Source organism: Balaenoptera musculus, chromosome 15 (assembly GCF_009873245.2).
Source record: "Balaenoptera musculus isolate JJ_BM4_2016_0621 chromosome 15, mBalMus1.pri.v3, whole genome shotgun sequence".
NCBI lineage: Eukaryota > Metazoa > Chordata > Mammalia > Artiodactyla > Balaenopteridae > Balaenoptera > Balaenoptera musculus.
The window spans coordinates 37,584,649-37,602,896 of record NC_045799.1 but is presented as its reverse complement, the minus strand read 5'-3'; the positions used below and the strand labels follow the sequence as shown (position 1 = coordinate 37,602,896).

At 52.1% G+C, this 18,248-nt stretch overlaps 1 protein-coding gene across 5 annotated transcripts in view; it reads left to right on the top strand.

The window, feature by feature from the left end:
• Positions 1-17,882, top strand: part of JAG1 (jagged canonical Notch ligand 1) — a 35,373-nt gene extending 17,491 nt beyond the window's left edge. Inside the window, exons 6-26 of one of the 5 annotated variants that reach the window (XM_036825069.1) lie at positions 3,425-3,555; positions 3,790-3,909; positions 4,345-4,458; positions 5,840-5,953; positions 6,538-6,651; positions 7,064-7,110; positions 7,445-7,618; positions 8,021-8,171; positions 8,976-9,140; positions 9,619-9,732; positions 10,244-10,357; positions 10,441-10,554; positions 10,694-10,810; positions 11,298-11,325; positions 11,787-11,872; positions 12,997-13,110; positions 13,761-13,870; positions 13,955-14,188; positions 14,400-14,531; positions 14,721-14,871; positions 15,651-17,882. In XM_036825069.1, coding sequence (XP_036680964.1) covers positions 3,425-3,555; positions 3,790-3,909; positions 4,345-4,458; positions 5,840-5,953; positions 6,538-6,651; positions 7,064-7,110; positions 7,445-7,618; positions 8,021-8,171; positions 8,976-9,140; positions 9,619-9,732; positions 10,244-10,357; positions 10,441-10,554; positions 10,694-10,810; positions 11,298-11,325; positions 11,787-11,872; positions 12,997-13,110; positions 13,761-13,870; positions 13,955-14,188; positions 14,400-14,531; positions 14,721-14,871; positions 15,651-16,108 — 2,902 coding nt within the window. In that variant the 3' untranslated portion in view covers positions 16,109-17,882. The remainder of the gene's footprint in view (positions 1-3,424; positions 3,556-3,789; positions 3,910-4,344; positions 4,459-5,839; positions 5,954-6,537; positions 6,652-7,063; positions 7,111-7,444; positions 7,619-8,020; positions 8,172-8,975; positions 9,141-9,618; positions 9,733-10,243; positions 10,358-10,440; positions 10,555-10,693; positions 10,811-11,297; positions 11,326-11,786; positions 11,873-12,996; positions 13,111-13,760; positions 13,871-13,954; positions 14,189-14,399; positions 14,532-14,720; positions 14,872-15,650) is intronic. The other 4 variants (XM_036825070.1, XM_036825072.1, XM_036825071.1 and 1 more) reach the window with 4 other exon arrangements.
• Positions 17,883-18,248: the final 366 nt, after the last annotated feature.

Below are 18,248 nucleotides of genomic sequence, written 5' to 3'. Positions count from 1 at the left end.
CCCACTTTTCCCATCAATAGGGGAAAGTGGAGCATTCTTTAGAATGGGATTAGGACAATCTCCTGGCCCCTTTGCAGGCGGGAGCCTGGCCGGTGCTGAGAGGTTAATGGCTGCGCTGGAATCTTGTCAGTTGAGCCTGATGAATGTAGACTTTTGCTGCTGGCCTTTGAAGTCTGTTCTTTTATGGTCCCGGACAATGCAAGAAGCCAAATGGAGACCTCCCCCACAGCTTCCCGATTACAGTTTTTGGAACTTCTTGAAATGTACATCATGCCAATCTGGGAAAGGCTTGTTTCAGGAAATACTCTTGGTGTCTGTGGCATTTTGACATGATCGCCCACTTTACTCTCCTCCCAAATCTGAAGGATTAGCAGATTTAATGTGACACTCAATGGTTCCTTTGGGCCTGTCATGTTTTCCCCCAAAGCTACCCCAGTTTGAGCCCGGGGAAGCTTACGAATCCTTAGCCTAAACCAGTGCATCTCAAACTGACGTTACCTTGGGCTCTTGTGATGACGCAGATCCTGATTCCATAGCTTGGGGTGGGCTCAAGTCTCTGCATTTCTAACAGGCCCCCAGCGGTGCTGCTGTTGCTGGGGGGACCGCACTTTGGGCTTCACTGCCCCCAAACCTCAGTACTCAGAGTGTCATTCCCCGAGTTAACCAGGGATGTGTGGAAATGCAGGTTGCTGGGTGCCACCCCCCACCCACGGAACCCCAGTCCCTAGGTTGGGCCCAGAAATCTGCATTTCGACAGGCTGAGCACAGCCACAGGATTTTGCCGCTCCGAAAGTCCTGAAGACTGCCATGGTCCTCTGTACCTTTGTGCACCCGCCACCGCAGCTCCCCTTCCATGCAGCGGGGAGCTCTGAGCTCTGGGGCTTGAAGCTGAAGTGGGAATCAGGGCAGCTGGAAGTAAAACAAAACCAGGCTGGCCTGAAATTGTCTCTTCCTGCACTTCAGAAAGATAAGTTTACTTTCTGGAAGACTGAAGGGCTTCGCCTGCGAACCCCCATCGCTGGTGGCAGCCGACTGTGGTGTTTAACAGCGTTACTGTCGAGCTTGGGGGCAGGCTCTTCTTTGTGAAGGTTGTTCCGGAGAGTCAGATCAGCCGTGCTCTCAGGGACTCTGCTGCGCCCGCTTCGTGCTCAGCTCAGATGAATATCAGCCGAGGGCGACCGCGATTTCTGCCCCTGTCATCAGAATAAACACACTGCTGCCTGGGGAGGGCCCTCCCAGCCAGAACAGCAGGCTTTGTTTCCAGAATTTAGGCCTTTCTCTTTCGAAGTCTCCCTCCCACTCCCTGCCTGGACTCGCAGGCCCTTATTTACTTAAGGTGTGACTTTCCCACACATCATTTGCATGGTCTCCCAGGCCATCTCCTTCTCCTTCCCTTGAAAGAAAAATCAAAACAGAACCTTCTCGCCAAGGAAGTTCTGGTTGCGTCCTGCTCCAGGAACAGCTGATGGCACGTTACCTGTCAGTTGTCCTTTGGATCATGTATTACAGAGGTGTGTTTTGTCTCGTTTTTTCCCCCACATGAGAAAGCTTTACTGCTTCTCTTGCTCCCAGGTCGACCTGGAATCCCTTTTTCTGGGTGCACAGTCTTGCTTTATTGCGAGCCTGCCAATAATATCAGACTCAATTATGAATCATCCTATGAGGAAAGTCACTTCAATTTCTCATGAGAACCTTAATCATGTATTATTAAACTGGGATAACCTTGTTGGCTGCCTCTTTTAGGGTCAGTATTTTTATTTGTTTTCTTTTGAAGTCATCCAGGGCCTCTTGTGGTTCCTTTCTTGTGCTTGGGTATCCAGCTCTCACTAATTAAGAGCTGAGGCGGGTCCTCAGCTGTCTCTTATTCCTTTTATTAAGCAAATTGAAGAGGTGTAGTGATCCTTCATCTGGAAGGGAATGAGGGAAAGACAGTAAGAATAATGCTATTTCCCAATCAGTTCCTTCTTAATATCTACCTTTCAAACTAAGAATATCAGTCTTTTACCAAAGGCATCCCCGTGACCTCCCACTAACTTTTGAGTGTCCACTTTTTAAAAAATTTCTATCAGAGGATTTACTTTGTTCTTATTTTACTCCTTTAATAGTCCCTTGTCATTTAGACCAGAGTTTCGTTTCAGATAAACCAGAATCCTCTGTCTGATTTTTAAACCACACAGCCTGGTGGCTCTTTGTATTGGGGCGTGGATGGCTTGCTTTTAGAAGTTAGGAAGTGGTGAGTCAGAATTCTCAGGGGCTGAGTTGACTCTCGGCCGTGGATGATTAGCGATTAGCTGGATCCCTGTAATTTTCCCATGACAAGGATTTTTAGCCCACCTCCAGCTCTCTGGACGCAGAAAGCCTTTCCTTCTTTGCGGGGGAGGCGATTCTGACCATGGCTTTCCCGGGTCCCTGTCATGGAAATATTTGCTGGTCGCTGTTTCTGGCTCACCCCACCTTCACTCCACTGTGGGCTGCCCGCCCCCCCCACCCAGCCCCGAGACCAGCTCCTGTTTGCTAGAGCTTGATTTCTGAGAAGGCAGTTAGAGTTTCAGAGGGCTTGAAACTTGAGGGGAGAGTAGCTGAGCCCCTGCCCCAGGTGAAGGTGTATGTTTGTGTTTTTGTTTGGGGATCAAAGGCACCATTTGGCCTCCAAAGAGTCCGATTAATGAGGCGCTTATAAAGGAAACTCGACTCCCTTCCCCAATACGAGATAAACCAAGTTGACTTTGTGTGTGTGTGTGCAAAGTGAGAAATAACTATAAAATAAATTAGCCTAAGTAGCCACGAGGGGGGGGTCATAAATCATGTACGGAAATGGTTCCAAGTGCTGTTGCTTTCCTCGTCCTCCCTGCAGAAATGGGTCCAGAGATCCTACCCCATCTCTCCAAGGAAGGGTGCCCCTCTCCCTCCTTGTTTGATTTCAGGGAGCCTCCTTGGGAGGCAGTTTCCTGCCGCACTTGGTGTCTTGGTGCATTTTTGTGTGCTGGGGTCGTGACTTGCTGCTGAGACACAGCCCAGCCAAGCTGCTGTGTAAAACTTGCCCAAAGGGCTGCGTCTGCAGATGCTTTCGCATGGCTATTGTTGTCACTGCAGGGAGAGCCCTTTCCTTCCCCCCAGGGGTTGATTTATTCCAAGCCCCCGCCCTGGGCTCATGGGGGAGCCTGAGAAGAGAGAGGGGCTTTGTGGAGGGCAGCCCCGCGCTGGCCTCTCCCCAGACAGCCCCCCTTTTGTTGGGAGTCGCCTGGGAGGGGACCTCAGTCCAACTGGGAAAATGTTTGCTTAGAGGGAACCCCTGGACAGACCTTGACAGTCTACCATCCTGTCGCCAGAAACAGCAAGCCTGGGCTTTGCATCCTTGTGTTTTTCTGGCTCCGATCTCCTGCAAGTTCTAAAGGGTAAAGCAGGGTTTGCTATGTGTCCCCAGGTGCCAGTATGGCTGGCAGGGCCTGTACTGTGACAAGTGCATCCCACACCCAGGGTGCGTCCACGGCACCTGTAACGAGCCCTGGCAGTGCCTCTGTGAGACTAACTGGGGTGGTCAGCTCTGCGACAAAGGTATGTCTGGGGAGGGCCTGGGCGGACCTGGAGGTCGGGGGTGGGGTGTCGGTGATTTGGTTTGTACTTTCATTTATTTTTATTTGCAGGGGCTTTTATTCTAAATCTGTTTGAATTTGCCTTTAACCCTGTGAATCTGGGTCTGTTTCCCTCGGTTTTAGTTTTTTAAGAGGAATGGGTCTAGGAACACAGTCTTTCTGGTCTTTGAGTGACTTCTTTGGGGTCTTTTTGCAGATCTCAACTACTGCGGGACCCACCAGCCGTGTCTCAATGGGGGAACTTGTAGCAACACGGGGCCTGACAAATATCAGTGTTCATGCCCCGAGGGGTACTCAGGACCCAACTGTGAAATTGGTAAGTGGTCCAGGCGCAGTGAGATCCCTTTGTCTAATTTTTCTGTATACTCAGCTTAAATACACTTAGGGACTCGTAAAAAGGTGAAAATATCCTGAACGTTAAGACCTGTCCTCCCAGCAGTTCCGTGGGTCTTTGAAACCTCTGGCCAGTTGCTCAGGTGGTTTGGGAGCTGCTGATTGCATCGGGGGCGGCGTGTGCAGGGCAGTGACCCAGCTCCCAGGTCAGAAGCTCCGAGAAATGGGGCGGGAGAGCTTAGCAAGAAAGATGACTTCCTTTCCGCCCCAGGCACAGCGGGGTTACGTCCCACACCTGCTTTGATTTCTTGAAACGAGCTCGAGCTAGTGGCCCAGGAGTAGGATTTGGTTGCCCAGGAGAGTGTTAGGTAGCCTCTCGGTGGGCACCCCTTGCTGACTGCCGTGCTGGTGTCCGCAGCGGAACACGCCTGCCTCTCTGATCCCTGCCACAACAGAGGCAGCTGCAAGGAGACCTCCCTGGGGTTTGAGTGTGAGTGTTCTCCGGGCTGGACCGGCCCCACGTGCTCCACAAGTAAGTCTGCGTTTTGGCCTGTGTCCTTTCTTGGCGGGGGGAGGGGGGTATTGTGTCAAGATACAGGGTTGTGGGTCCCACGTCGGTCTCAGTGATGGGTCTGTTTCGGTGGGAGGGGGTCTGGTGGGGAGTCTGGCCTGAGCTTCCGGCCTCTGCCCTTGGAAGTCTCCTGGCACCCCCATCCTAAGGCACCCCACTAAGCACATGCATCTCCGACTGGAAGAAACTCGCTTGTGGGGTAGCTGCGTCCTTTTCCCTGGACTTGTGCCTCCTCTGAACTGAATCATGGTTATTCTCCTCGAAGTTGTACAGAGGATGCCTGCGGGGGAGGTCGTCACTACTGAATTTCATGGTGGGGACAAATTTTGAAAGAGGGACCAGGGCTACAGAGTGACAGTGGCTGCGGGACTTGGCCGCACACCGGGACTACCCCAGTGCTTCCCAGTACAGGTCTCTGGGTCCTATGGTTTCCCTTTGGAATGGGGGAGTTTGTACCTTCCACAGGCTCCTGGGGACTTCCCTGGTGGTGCAACAGTTAGGACTCCGAGCTTCCAGTGCAGGGGACGCAGGTTCGATCCCTGGTCAGGGAACTAGGATCCCACGTGCCATGCAGTGCAGCAAAAACAAAAAACAAAACACACACAAGCTCCTGGATTTCAGAGGTGCAGCCAGGCCCGAGGTCCACGGTCATCAACCCCCTGAGAACAGCATGCGACACGGTTAAGGAGCTGGGTTCCAGGGTTGGATCACCTGGGCTGGCACCATGGCCCCGTCACCCGTCACCACTTGTGGGACTGTGGTCACTGCCAACCTGTGCCCTGTTTAAACGGGAGAGTAGCAATTCCCATCTCCTAGGGGTGTGAAGGCTCGGTGAGCAGATTCAGGAGGAGAGCCTGGCACCTCCTACACGGGCAGGAGATGAATCGCTAAGAGGCCTCTGGAGTCTAGTGCAGAAGGGGGAGGTTGGGTACCCCAGGCATGTGATTTTGGGAAAAGTCTGTGAGTAAATAAGAATATGATTTTTTTTTTTTTCACCAGCGAAGAAGTTATTTTTCCTTACCTCTCCTTAGTTACCTCTGCTCCGTGATGAAACTGTTCTTTAAAAATAAAGGGTAGACAGAGAGAGATGTCCTGAGTTGCCAAGGGCTGATGCTCCAGGGATCCAGCTGGCTCTCCCGCCCGCTCAGGTTGCGGATTAAATGAACTGGGCCAGTGGGGGATTTAAAGCTAAAATCAGGCCTTATCGTCATCGTAGCAGTCACTTGCAGCAGGTGTCTGGCTCTTAAGTGAAGGCCCCTCATGTGAGGGGTGGTATTAAATTATCTAATTGTCAAATGGATTGAGATTAAATTGCCAACCCTCTCCTCTTTTTGTCGAACAGACATTGATGACTGTTCTCCAAATAACTGTTCCCACGGGGGCACCTGCCAGGACTTGGTTAACGGATTTAAGTGCGTGTGCCCGCCCCAGTGGACAGGCAAAACGTGCCAGTTAGGTAAGAGAATTCCTGCACCGGGGCTGGCTTGATCCGAGCGATTAAGGGAGATGTGCACGTGGCCAGCGGTGCGAGTTTGCGTGCCATCGTACCAAGAAGTCATTTATTATCTAGGGTCCAGCCAGCGGGCCTGGGAGAAATAACTCGCATGCAAATGGCCTGGCTCTTTGAGGCCCTGTGGGAAAGTCGTGGGATTCCTTGAACCATGTCAATCGTCTGTCCGAGGAGTGTTCAGCTGGGTTCCAAACGGGGATGATCTCATGAGGAATGAGCTGTCTGCATTCTTTTTTGCCGCTATTAAATCCCAGCAACTAGGCTGCGCTGGGTTTTGCACAGAAGTGCCTAGTGGCTTTCTGCTGTCCTGTCGGGGGCTAGTTGTTAACAGCAGCTGGAACGTTATCAATCGGCATTCCTTATTGGAGCATGGCTAGGGGAAAGGGTTCAGATGTTCAAAGCAGTATCTCTTATTTAGCTAGCTTATTAAAATGTCTCGTTTCAGACAAACTATTGGTATGGTGTGTTTTTTTGAGGGGGGAGGTGGGGTAGGACCCCATTTCTCACTGTTCATCCTCTCTGTTTTTCAGATGCAAATGAATGCGAGGCCAAACCTTGTGTAAATGCCAAATCCTGTAAGAATCTGATTGCCAGCTACTACTGTGATTGCCTCCCGGGCTGGATGGGTCAGAATTGTGACATAAGTGAGTGAGACTGTTTCAATTTTGATTGTCATGAAACTGGGGTGTTGAAGGCGTTTGCCAGCCGTACTCAGGCTCCAGGTCTAAGACTTGAGTAGTGGAAGGAAATCCTTAGAGAGGGAATGTTTTTGGAGAGGGAGTGATGGGCACAGAAATGAAAACATACACGTTATCAGGCTCATTAGCTGGTAAAACGGCCGTACTCTGATAAGGGTGGCTAAAACAATGATGTGAAGTTTCAGTACCTCAGTCTGGAAGAACTAGGGAGTGTTCCCACCAATAACCTTATTTCACGGGAAGCACACAAGAAATCTGATTGGAGGTTTTTATCTGTCCTGAGCAGAGAAGGCTTTTCAGTTAATCCCAATTTCAATGTAAATTGCCCCTCCAATACAGTGACTTGTTTATTTTTTAGATATTAATGACTGCCTCGGCCAATGTCAGAATGACGCCTCCTGTCGGGTATGTAAATCTTCGCTTATATCAAAACCTTAGTGATAGACAACAAGCCTTAAGATTTATGTGACCCTGGGAAAGCTCTGTCCCTGGGAGATTTAAAAATGCAGGTGAAAAGTGCGTCTCTGGAAGTTTCACTCAGGCTCTTGTTACCCCAGCCTCCCGGGAGTCATCTTGAAGGCATGCACATAGAAATTCCTCTCTCACATTTGGAGAGGTTTGGCATCTCTTGCAGTGAATCAGCTGAACCGCAGCAGTCACGCTGAACCACTGAAGCCCTGTGTTTGTGGAGCACCTAGAAAAAAAGCATGTGTTTCTCCCCCCCTTCTCCTCCCTCCAGGATTTGGTTAATGGTTATCGCTGTATCTGTCCACCTGGCTATGCAGGCGATCACTGTGAGACAGACATCGATGAGTGTGCCAGCAACCCCTGTCTCAACGGGGGTCACTGTCAGAACGAAATCAACAGATTCCAGTGTCTGTGTCCCACTGGTTTCTCTGGAAACCTCTGTCAGGTGAGCCGGGCTAGAGCGTCCGATGGCCAAGTTTTCACAGGCAGTCTCCTCCCCCTCCCTTCCCATTCCCCGACACTGTCTGGACCCTCCTATTGACTAGGGATCTCTGCTAGACACACGCCGTGGAAGGAGGGTGATGAGTGATTTTCTTCCCGGTGTCCGGTAGCCTGTCGATTTCTCTTTGTCCGTTTCATCCCAGGCCCAGCACTCTCTCTCCTTCTGCCCTGTTGTCTCAAATGCGTACCTGGACAGTCGCTAGGACACAAGTGTAAATCATGCTGGGTGTTCTCCTAACAGAAGCAGACGGAAGGGTCAAATTCCAGTGGCCGCTGCCCCAGAGGAGTCATAATCACGCCTTTGTTTCACTTTGTGTCCCCCCTCCCCTGCCCCTGGTCCTCGCAGCTGGACATCGATTATTGCGAGCCCAACCCCTGCCAGAACGGTGCCCAGTGCTACAACCGTGCCAGCGACTATTTCTGCAAGTGTCCCGAGGACTATGAAGGCAAGAACTGCTCCCACCTTAAAGACCACTGCCGCACCACCCCCTGTGAAGGTACCTCCCTCCCCGCCAGGGTTCTGGCTTGTCTTCAAGGCTGCTCTCCTCTGCCCGTTCGTCACTGCCCCGTGACACTCGGAGGGAAGCCAGAACACGTGGAAACAACCTATTCAGGCCCACCAGTCGGGGGGACCATACCTGCAAGTAGCCCAGGGCAGAGAAGGGAATTCATTTAGCATCCCCGTTCTGGGGGACGCTCATGTGCAAGGCCGAGATGGATTCCTCAGGGCACCTCTGCCAGTACAACTTTCTGCCTCGGTGATATCTGCACCGTCAGGTACAGCAGCCTCGGGACACGTGTGGCCCGGAGCGTTTAGTGTGTGACCAGGGCAACTAGAAGCCCTGATTTACTTACTTTTCATTCACTTAAATTTAAACGGCCGCCTGTGGCTGCTGTGTGAGGTGGCTCAGGCTTCCAGGTTCTGTAAGTTTGTCCTGCAGCCGTAAGTGCCCTTACGTCGAGGGAAAGGCTGTTCCTCCTCCTTAGCCAGCTTCCAGCAAATTCGGTAGATGTATCAGTAGACGGAGGATGAACAGGGCCCGCAGACACGTGGGCTCCTTGGCTCCATGGGGAGAAAACGCCTAAAAAAAAAAAAAATCTCTCTGCCTGGGGTCTCGGCTTTGCCTGTCCCAGCGTGACACGGCACGTTGCCAGTCTTGGCCCCCGAGGTGCTGGCTTCTTACCCTCATTAGCCGACGGGTGCCTGGCTCCAGGAGAGCAGGCGTGGCACGGGTCCTGGGCTCAGGAACACCGGGTCTTCGGGTCCCTGGCGGGGATCTGACCCCAAGTCTGTCTCGCAGTGATTGACAGCTGCACGGTGGCCATGGCCTCCAATGACACGCCTGAAGGGGTGCGCTATATTTCCTCCAATGTCTGCGGTCCCCACGGGAAGTGCAAGAGTCAGTCGGGAGGCAAATTCACCTGTGACTGTAACAAAGGCTTCACTGGAACGTACTGCCATGAAAGTAAGACCCCGCATCCTCGGGGAATGGGCCGAGGTCCCCCCAACCCTGCCCTGGCCCAGCTGGGGGGCATCTGGAATCATTTCAGGAGAGACCAGTCCAGGTTTACCATCTACAATCTAAGACTGAGGTCATGTTTAACTTAGGAGATCACTGACGCCTCTCAAGTCTTCAGCACGTTTATTTTAGAATGTTCTGGAACCTTACTAGATGGGGTGGTCCTCTTTCCCTAGGAGTTTCCTCCCCACTCTCACCAAGTAGCTTAGTGCGAGGACATTAAATAAAAGGGACGGGGTGCTCTCTGGAGACCCCTGCTTGATAAAACTGCCTGCCGGATTCAGACACAGTCCTGACGGAGTTAAATGTTGAGGTGCCCGGTGTATTTTCTCAGGAGGGGCAGGGAAACCCATAGAACAGTGCTTGGCGGTGGCATTACTTTTCCTTCACTTACCTGTGTTTCTGTTTGTTTTTCCTTTCACAGATATTAACGACTGTGAGAGCAACCCCTGTAAAAATGGTGGCACTTGCATCGATGGTGTCAACTCCTACAAGTGTATCTGCAGTGGTGGCTGGGAGGGCGCCTACTGTGAGACCAGTGAGTCAGGGGTCCTTTGGGGACAGACAGCTCTGGGGGGTGTGGGCAGGACAGAATCCACATGGGAAGCCATTCTTCTTCGTGGGAATATCTGGGAGTAAGACCCCGACAATTCCTGCCCTGGGACGGCATGGCCTGTTTTTTTTTTTTTTTTTGGGCCTATTTGCATGTGTTGATGCTGACGCCAGCCAGCAGGAAGGAACTTCTGCGGAGGAGCTTATAGAATTAGACCCTGTAATTAGGATGATAGATATCCCCGCTTGCAGGAAAAGCGATCATCTTTCTGTTTGGGTTGTCGTTTCTGCCCATCTTGACTTTAACTTCCGTGGCCTGTCGGGGGCTCCTTTATTCCTGGGAAAGGGTGACCGTGTTTAAGTCCCCAGGTGGCTCTGCTGGTTTTGAACTGGGCGTGGAAAGCAGGGGATAAGGGTGGAGAGATGCAGTTCTCAGGCGTCGCGGGGCGTGGATGGGCCTGGGAGCGTCTTCAGCCGGGCGTCTCCTCTGATTGCAGATATTAACGACTGCAGCCAGAACCCCTGCCACAACGGGGGCTCGTGTCGTGACCTGGTCAACGACTTTTACTGCGACTGTAAAAACGGGTGGAAAGGCAAGACCTGCCACTCACGTAAGTGGTGGCCGGCCGGGATCCTGCCCTGTCTTCCGTGAGCAGGGCCGGCCAGGGGCTCACGCCGGGATCTTCTCCTCCAGGTGACAGCCAGTGTGACGAGGCTACGTGCAACAATGGTGGCACCTGCTATGACGAGGGGGACGCTTTCAAGTGCATGTGTCCCGGAGGCTGGGAAGGAACGACCTGTAACATAGGTACCTTTCTGCCCTCCCTGGGCTTCGCAGGGGCCGTGGGCCTGTGAGCCTATGCCTGTTTCCTGGGACCTGGTTTCTGCCCCTCCAGACTGTTGCTGGATCCTCAGGGAGGGTGGTCCTGTCTGCTCTTATCTCGTAGCCCGAAACAGTAGCTGCCTGCCTAACCCCTGCCACAATGGGGGCACCTGTGTGGTCAACGGCGAGTCCTTCACGTGTGTCTGCAAAGAAGGCTGGGAGGGGCCCATCTGTACGCAGAGTGAGTGTTTCCCCCCCGCTTGCCACCTTGAACTCTCTGAGGGCTGCAGGAGTCCATCCTGACGCCCCCAGGGACTGGCAATGGAAACCAGAAGCAGAGCTGTTTGATGTCTGCTTCTGCATCACCTGGGTCTGTTCTAATGACTTGATGGGATGCAGCCCTGACCTGGGCATGAGAAAGTCGCCGAGGAGATAAGTGGAGACAGATGGCGTCGTGGTTCCCAGCTCCGGTCTGACCAGCAGCCTCTCTTCATCCATTCTCACACCCCCTGCCCACCCCACCCAGGGCCTCTTCCTGTGTACATGCGTCCCACGGCGAATGGGACCAAGTGTGGTGTGGGCCTGGTTCCAATTGAGCAGAGGTCTTAAGCTCCTTCTGCCGGTGTTAACGACAGCTTTATCATCTGGGTATCGTGGGAAATCACTGGTGTTTTTACTTAGGGCTAAGAAGGCCTCACTGTTAAGTTGTCTTTTTTTTTACTTTGCAGATACCAATGACTGCAGTCCTCATCCCTGGTAAGCATGGCCACCTTTTAAGCCGGCACTTGTTGGCTGTGACACGTGTGGGCATCTCCTGGGGATCTTGTTTGAAGTGCAGGTTCAGATGCGGGAGGTCTGGGGGCTGCGGCACATTCCTCCTCTCCGACAAGCTCCCAGGCAACGCCGATCTTGCTGGTCCGTGGACCACACTTGAATTAGTCAGGTTGTGTCCTCATTTAGAGCAGTGATTCTCAACCTTGGCTGCACGCGAGAATCACCCGGGGAGCATTTATAAGTTCCAGTGCCTGGGCTGCAACCGAGACCTGTGATATTAGGCACTCTGGGGGTGGGACCCAGGCATCAGTGTTTTTAAAGCTCCCAGGCAGTGGTGCGTGTGAGCAGGGGTGAGAGCCGCCGATCGTAACTGGCACGGCTACCTTTGAACTGGCAGGGGGAGTGGTGGACTGGTGGTGACCGAGGGGTCTTTGCTTTCATAGCTACAACAGTGGCACGTGCGTGGATGGAGAGAACTGGTACCGCTGTGAGTGCGCCCCTGGCTTCGCTGGGCCCGACTGCAGGATAAGTAAGGACCACCTCCGACTGGGTCTCCCCACTCCAAACCCTCAGCCTGAGAGTTTTCATCTTTAAAATAATTATGGCCATGGTTCTAAGTAGCCTTGACAAGTAACCTCCTGCCTCCAGCTGGGATTAAGATGGCCCTGGCTGGACTCTCCCTCCCAGGTACCTGCCGGCCCCTCTCTGGGGGACACAGCCCTCCTTGCTCTAGGGGAGAGAGCGTCAGACACAGAATTTGGTGATTAATCTACTCTGAGGTCCTAAGGAAAGAGTGTGCCTGTCCCCGTGACTAACATGAAATTATGGGCAAGCGGACGTTGCCACAGCCGTGCCGGTGGGGGACAGAGCTAAGGCCACAGAAGGGACTGGGGCTGCGGTTTCCAGGGCTTGATCAGGCCCCCCGGTGAAATGACTAAACAAAATGGAGGCAGGCAATGCAGTTTTTCAGGAAGTTCACAGTTTATTCTTTATTTTGAGCCTTTTCCCTACTTTTTTTATATGCCCTTTCTTTTGCCAAAAAAGGTGATAGATTAGTTGTACTTCTTTGTGTTCTTGTCCCTAAAGCATTTAAAGTTTTACTGGTCCTTGAGGTCCCCAAGTCTGGGACTTCAAGAACTACTAGATGGGGGAACTGTGTATCTGTTTCATGTTTCTGAATCGGGAGTCAGCAAATTATGGCCTGGGGGCCAAAATAAAGTTTGATTGACACATAGCCACACCCTTGTTGATGTACCGTCTAGGGCTGCTTTCATGCTGCAACAGAGTTGGGCAGTCGTGACAGAGACTACATGGCCTGCAAAGCGGAAACTACTTACTAGCTGACCCTTTTCAAGATCTTTGCCGGCCCTTGTTCTAAATTGTACTATCAAAGAAAAAGGAACCTCAGTTAAAAATTGCTGCTTCCCCATATGATTCTCAGCTGTTAGAAATCAGGCTAGCGGTGGTCCTTGTGGGGCAGTGACTGGAGACTTTGGGAGTACTGATGATCTGTTTATTTGGGTGCTGGTCATGTGATGAAAATGCATTAAGCTTATACTTAGAAAGCTTATCTGTGTACGTTTTTTCAGTAAAAACTTAGAAAAACATTGCTGCCTCCCACTGGGGCCTAAGCTCGAACTCCATTTTTCCTAGACATCAACGAATGCCAGTCTTCACCTTGTGCCTTCGGGGCAACCTGTGTGGATGAGATCAATGGGTACCGGTGTGTCTGCCCCCCAGGGCACAGTGGTGCTAAATGCCAGGAAGGTACGTGGGCCGGGCCCAGCTGCCCGTGTGTCCTGCGGGCTGAGCAGGCACCGCAGTCACTGTTTTGACTGTTCGTGAGGGGACAGTATGCTCAGGGAGAGAACACGGAGGGGACATCCACTTGGGACCACGGGGACGGGGAAACCTGAGGTGGGGGGGGTCCCATGAAAACAGGGTAGCTGTTGGTTTTAGCCAGCTGTTGCCACAGCTATGCTGTGTGACAACCATCCCCGATCTCCGTGCGTACAACAAGTATTGGTGTTGCTCGTGGGCACAAAGGGCAGAAGCAGAGCGATGGATGCCTCGGCTTGGGTGCCCAGGTCTGTGTGCCACCCCATCCTCCTTGGACCAGCACTGTATCCAGGGCATGTCCTTTTCCTGGCAAACGGCAGACTCTCAAGGGGCCACGCTCACCCGGGAGAGACTCTGCTCACATCGCATCCTAACGCACTGCACTGACCAAAGCCGGTCACGTGGCAGGTGCAAAGGCCACTGGGGAAGGAGGGACGCTTGCCCATCGTGGGAGCAACTGTGTTGTCACAGGGCAAGGGGCAACAGGTGTCATCACTTCCCGACGGGCAGGGAGTGAAGAATCGGGAGAACCGTCTCCAGAAAAGGCAACTCCTCCCACTCACGAGTCTCCACCTCAGTTTCAGGGAGATCTTGCATCACCGTGGGGAGCGTGATACCTGATGGGGCCAAGTGGGACGATGACTGCAACACCTGCCAGTGCCTGGACGGGAGGATCGCCTGCTCGAAGGTAGGCGTGGCCCCTGCCGCCGGCGTTCTGGTTCTGGAACTGCCAACGAGCGTCTCCTGAGCTCTTCTCTGTCTGTCTCTGCAGGTGTGGTGTGGTCCCCGCCCTTGCTCGCTGCACAAAGGGCACAGCGAGTGCCCCAGCGGGCAGAGCTGCATCCCCATCCTGGATGCCCAGTGCTTCGTGCGCCCCTGCACTGGTGTGGGTGAGTGCCGGTCCTCCAGCCTCCAGCCCGTGAAGACCAAGTGTGCCTCCGACCCCTACTACCAGGACAACTGTGCCAACATCACGTTCACCTTCAACAAGGAGATGATGTCGCCGGTACGGAACACCTTGCTGGCTTTGGAGAGGTGGGGTGTGTCTGCCTGCCCTAAAGCAGGGGCAAGTCGAGCTCGGATCTCCTCCCCCTTAGCCTAGATTCTTGTCTTATACCAGAGCTCAGCTTCTGAATATAGCTTCACTTTCAAGCAAACAGCAGCCTTTTTTCCTTCTGCTCTTTTACATGTGTGTGGATTTAAAAATCTCGTTCTAGGGTCTCACCACAGAGCACATTTGCAGCGAATTGCGGAATTTGAATATTTTGAAGAATGTTTCTGCTGAATATTCAATCTACATAGCTTGCGAGCCTTCCCCTTCTGCAAACAATGAAATACACGTGGCCATTGTGAGTATGAGACCCATGCACGCTTAGTTGTTTGATTGCGAAGTAGCTCAGAAACTTCACTTAGCCAGTGTCCAGGTGAGCAGATACATTGAAGGCGAGCTTGACATACACGTGTGGTCAAATAATTTTGAATAAAGGTGACTGTAGAGTGTCCCTGACCCTCTGGTCTGATGAGTCTTCCTTTTCCAGTCTGCTGAAGACATCCGGGATGATGGAAACCCAATCAAGGAAATCACCGACAAAATTATAGATCTTGTTAGTAAACGAGAAGGGAACAGCTCACTGATCGCCGCCGTTGCAGAAGTGAGAGTTCAGAGGCGTCCTCTGAAGAACAGAACAGGTAGGTGGCGGGGGCGGTGGTCCCTTTCTGTGAGGACCGTCCGTCCATCTCATCAATAAGACCAATACAACCGGCGTCCAGTAAAACCGCCAGGGTGGGGAGTTACTTGACGGTTCCCTACTCAAGGATCCCCCATGTTTAACTGAGAAAACAGAGGCCGGCTGACGTGACCAAGGTCACATGGCAAAGGGCAGAGGCGGCCCTGACTTGTTCCCCTGCCTGCAAGCTGTGCTCCGGCAGGCGGGCGCCCTTCCAGGCACGCATTGTCTCTGGGCCCCGGGAAGAGCATGGCTGTGCCTTGAGCGCGTGTCTGTGCGGAGCCTGTCCTGTGCTCCAGTATCGGGGGACAGCCCGTCCTAAGCACTGAGACACGGGTTTGATAGATGGCTCGATGGCCCTGCAGGATGTCCAGGGTCCCCCGTGGATGCCCCGAGCATCACCGTTCTAGTGAAGCGACTTGCCGGGCGCAGGACCACTGGGGGCATTTGAGCCGTCCGTGCCGGGACCCTCTTTCTGATGGTTCTGAAAACCGGCTCCTCTAATGAGCTGCCTAAGTAGCCAGACTCCCCGTGACCGGCCCAGATGCTGTTCCGCACCGAGGCGGGAGCCTCTACGGGCTGCTGCTCGGCCTGGTCTCTCCAGGGATGCTGGATCTCTGAGGATGCTGGGAGGTGATGATGTGTGGTTGGGAAAGGGACTCGTCCCCACACGCCCTTCTCAGGGACCAAGGACAGGGGAGCCGTGGGCGCGGGGCTCACGGGGGTGCCCCTGCCTTGCAGATTTCCTGGTGCCCCTGCTGAGCTCGGTCCTGACCGTGGCCTGGGTCTGCTGCCTGGTGACCGCCTTCTACTGGTGCGTGCGCAAGCGGCGGAAGCCCGCCAGCCACGCGCGCTCGGCCTCTGAGGAGAGCACCACCAACAACGTGCGGGAGCAGCTGAACCAGATCAAGAACCCCATTGAGAAGCACGGGGCCAACACGGTCCCCATCAAGGACTACGAGAACAAGAACTCCAAAATGTCCAAAATAAGGACACACAACTCGGAGGTGGAAGAGGACGACATGGACAAGCACCAGCAGAAAGCCCGCTTCGCCAGGCAGGCCACGTACACGCTGGTCGACAGAGAGGAGAAGTCCCCCCACGGCACGCCGGCCAAGCACCCGAACTGGACAAACAAACAGGACAACAGAGACCTGGAGAGCGCGCAGAGCCTGAACCGCATGGAGTACATCGTATAGCAGACGGCGGGCGGAGTCTGAGGGCGCCCGGGGTTCCTGAAGCTTCTCCAGCTGTCCTGTCGTGTTCCGGCCCCAGGCTGTCCTTGACGTAGAATCCCTGTGTTAATTTAAGTTCTGACAAGCTGGCTTACACTGGCAATGGTAGTTTCTGTGGTTGGCTGGGCAGCACTGCATCGCACAGCTATGCAAACACCAGGCCCCGGGGCCCTGGGGCCCCGCACCTGTCGGATCAGGCTCCCAGGAGAACACCCGGCCCCCCGAGGCCTCCAGCCTCCACTTCTGCCAGATGTCCCGATGGTGATGCAGTCTTAGGATCATAGTTTTTATTTATATTTATTGACTCTTGAGTTGTTTTTGTATATTGGTTTTATGATGACGTCCAAGTAGTTCTGTATTTGAAAAGTGCCTTTGCAGCTCAGAACCACAGCAACTATCACAAATGAGTTTATTATTTATTTTTTTTTATTGTATTTTGTTGTTGTTGTTGGGGGAGGGGGACTTTGATGTCAGCAGTTGCTGGTAAAATGAAGAATTTAAAGAGGAAAAATGTGTCAAAAGTAGAATTTTGTATAGTTCTGTAAATAATTCTTTTTTATTAATCACTGTGTATATTTGATTTATTAACTTAATAATCAAGAGCCTTAAGACATCATTCCTTTTTATTTATATGTACGTGTTTAGAATTGAAGGTTTTTGATAGCGTTGTAAGCGTATGGCTTTATTTTTTTGACCTTATTTTCTTATTACGTGTTGCCTATAAGCCAAAATTAAGGTGTTTGAAAATAGTTTATTTTAAGACAATAGGATGGCCTTCTGTGCCTGGAATACTGGTGGAGTTTTTTTTTTTTTTTTTTTTTTTTTCGTACGACGTCAGATGTTTAAAACCCCGACTGAGGCAGTTTGAGAGTTAGTCTAGAACAAGTTTTTTGTTTTTTTGGTTTTTTTTTTTTTTGCTTTAGACTTGAAAGAGACAGGCAGGTGATCTGCTACCGAGCAGTTTAAGGGAACAAGCTGAGCTATGACTAAACGTAGCCAAAACGTGAGTGGTTGAAGATCATTAAAGATATCAAATTAATTGTGTGAAGTTGGAAGCACACCAATCTTATCTTGTAAATTCTGATTTCTTTTCACCATTCGTAATGTAAGACTGAACCACTTGTAGATTTGATTTTTTGTTGTTATCTACTGCATTTAGGGAGTATTCTCATAAGCTAGTTGAATACTTGAACCGTAAAATGTCCAGAAAGGTCACTGTTTAGATTTGCCAGAGTCCACTGCCTGCCTTAAGTGAGGAAATCAAAATGCTATGACGAAATTTAAGATCAAAAAGACTTACTAAAAACTGATTTCGTTGGTTCACCGTTAAGACCGTGAAGATCCTTTGTATTGTCCTGTTAGTGTTATATGAACATAAACATACATCTTTGATGTGTTGTTCCTGGCAATAAATTTTGAAAAGTCATATTTATTAAATTTTTTTGTACGAAAACACGGACCAGTGTGGCCTCTTCTGAGCTTACGTAGTTCTGCCTGGCTCTGCCTTGTGCCTTTGCCACCGCCCTGGGTCTGTCCTGGTGACTGGGGTGTGAGAAGTAGGCTGTGCTTGACAGGGGCCCCCATCAAGAACGGAAAGCCTTTTCAGCCATAACATTCTTGAAACCCCGAGGGGCTGCTGTGAAGCTGGAGCTGTGAGCCCCGTCTTGGGGGCCTAGATGCCCTTGTTATTCGACAGCAAGTGTGAATACTGCTTGAATAAACACCACTGGATTAATGGCCTGCAGTGTGGACTGAATTGTTTTGAGCACTTGCGGGAACGCCCACCGCAGTAAAAGGGTTTTAAATAGCTTGGAATTGGTGCTGGGGGATAAGGAGGGAGCCTGGAGGCTTTCTCTTTTTTTTTTTCCCCTGGCTGGTTGGATGAATGTGGATGTCCTGCCTTCACTGCAGACCACACCCTTGTGGCTTTTTGTGCACCTTGTGCCTCTGGGCTGGTCTCCGCAGGAGGTGGCGGTTACAAGCTTCTGGGGTGAGGGTCCTTCTGCTCCTCACCACCTTGCTCCTAGGGAGTGCGCGCATGGCCGGCCTCCCGTGCGCCCTTGGGGGTGCCGGGTGCCTGGCCTTCGTGAGGTGCCAGAGCCGG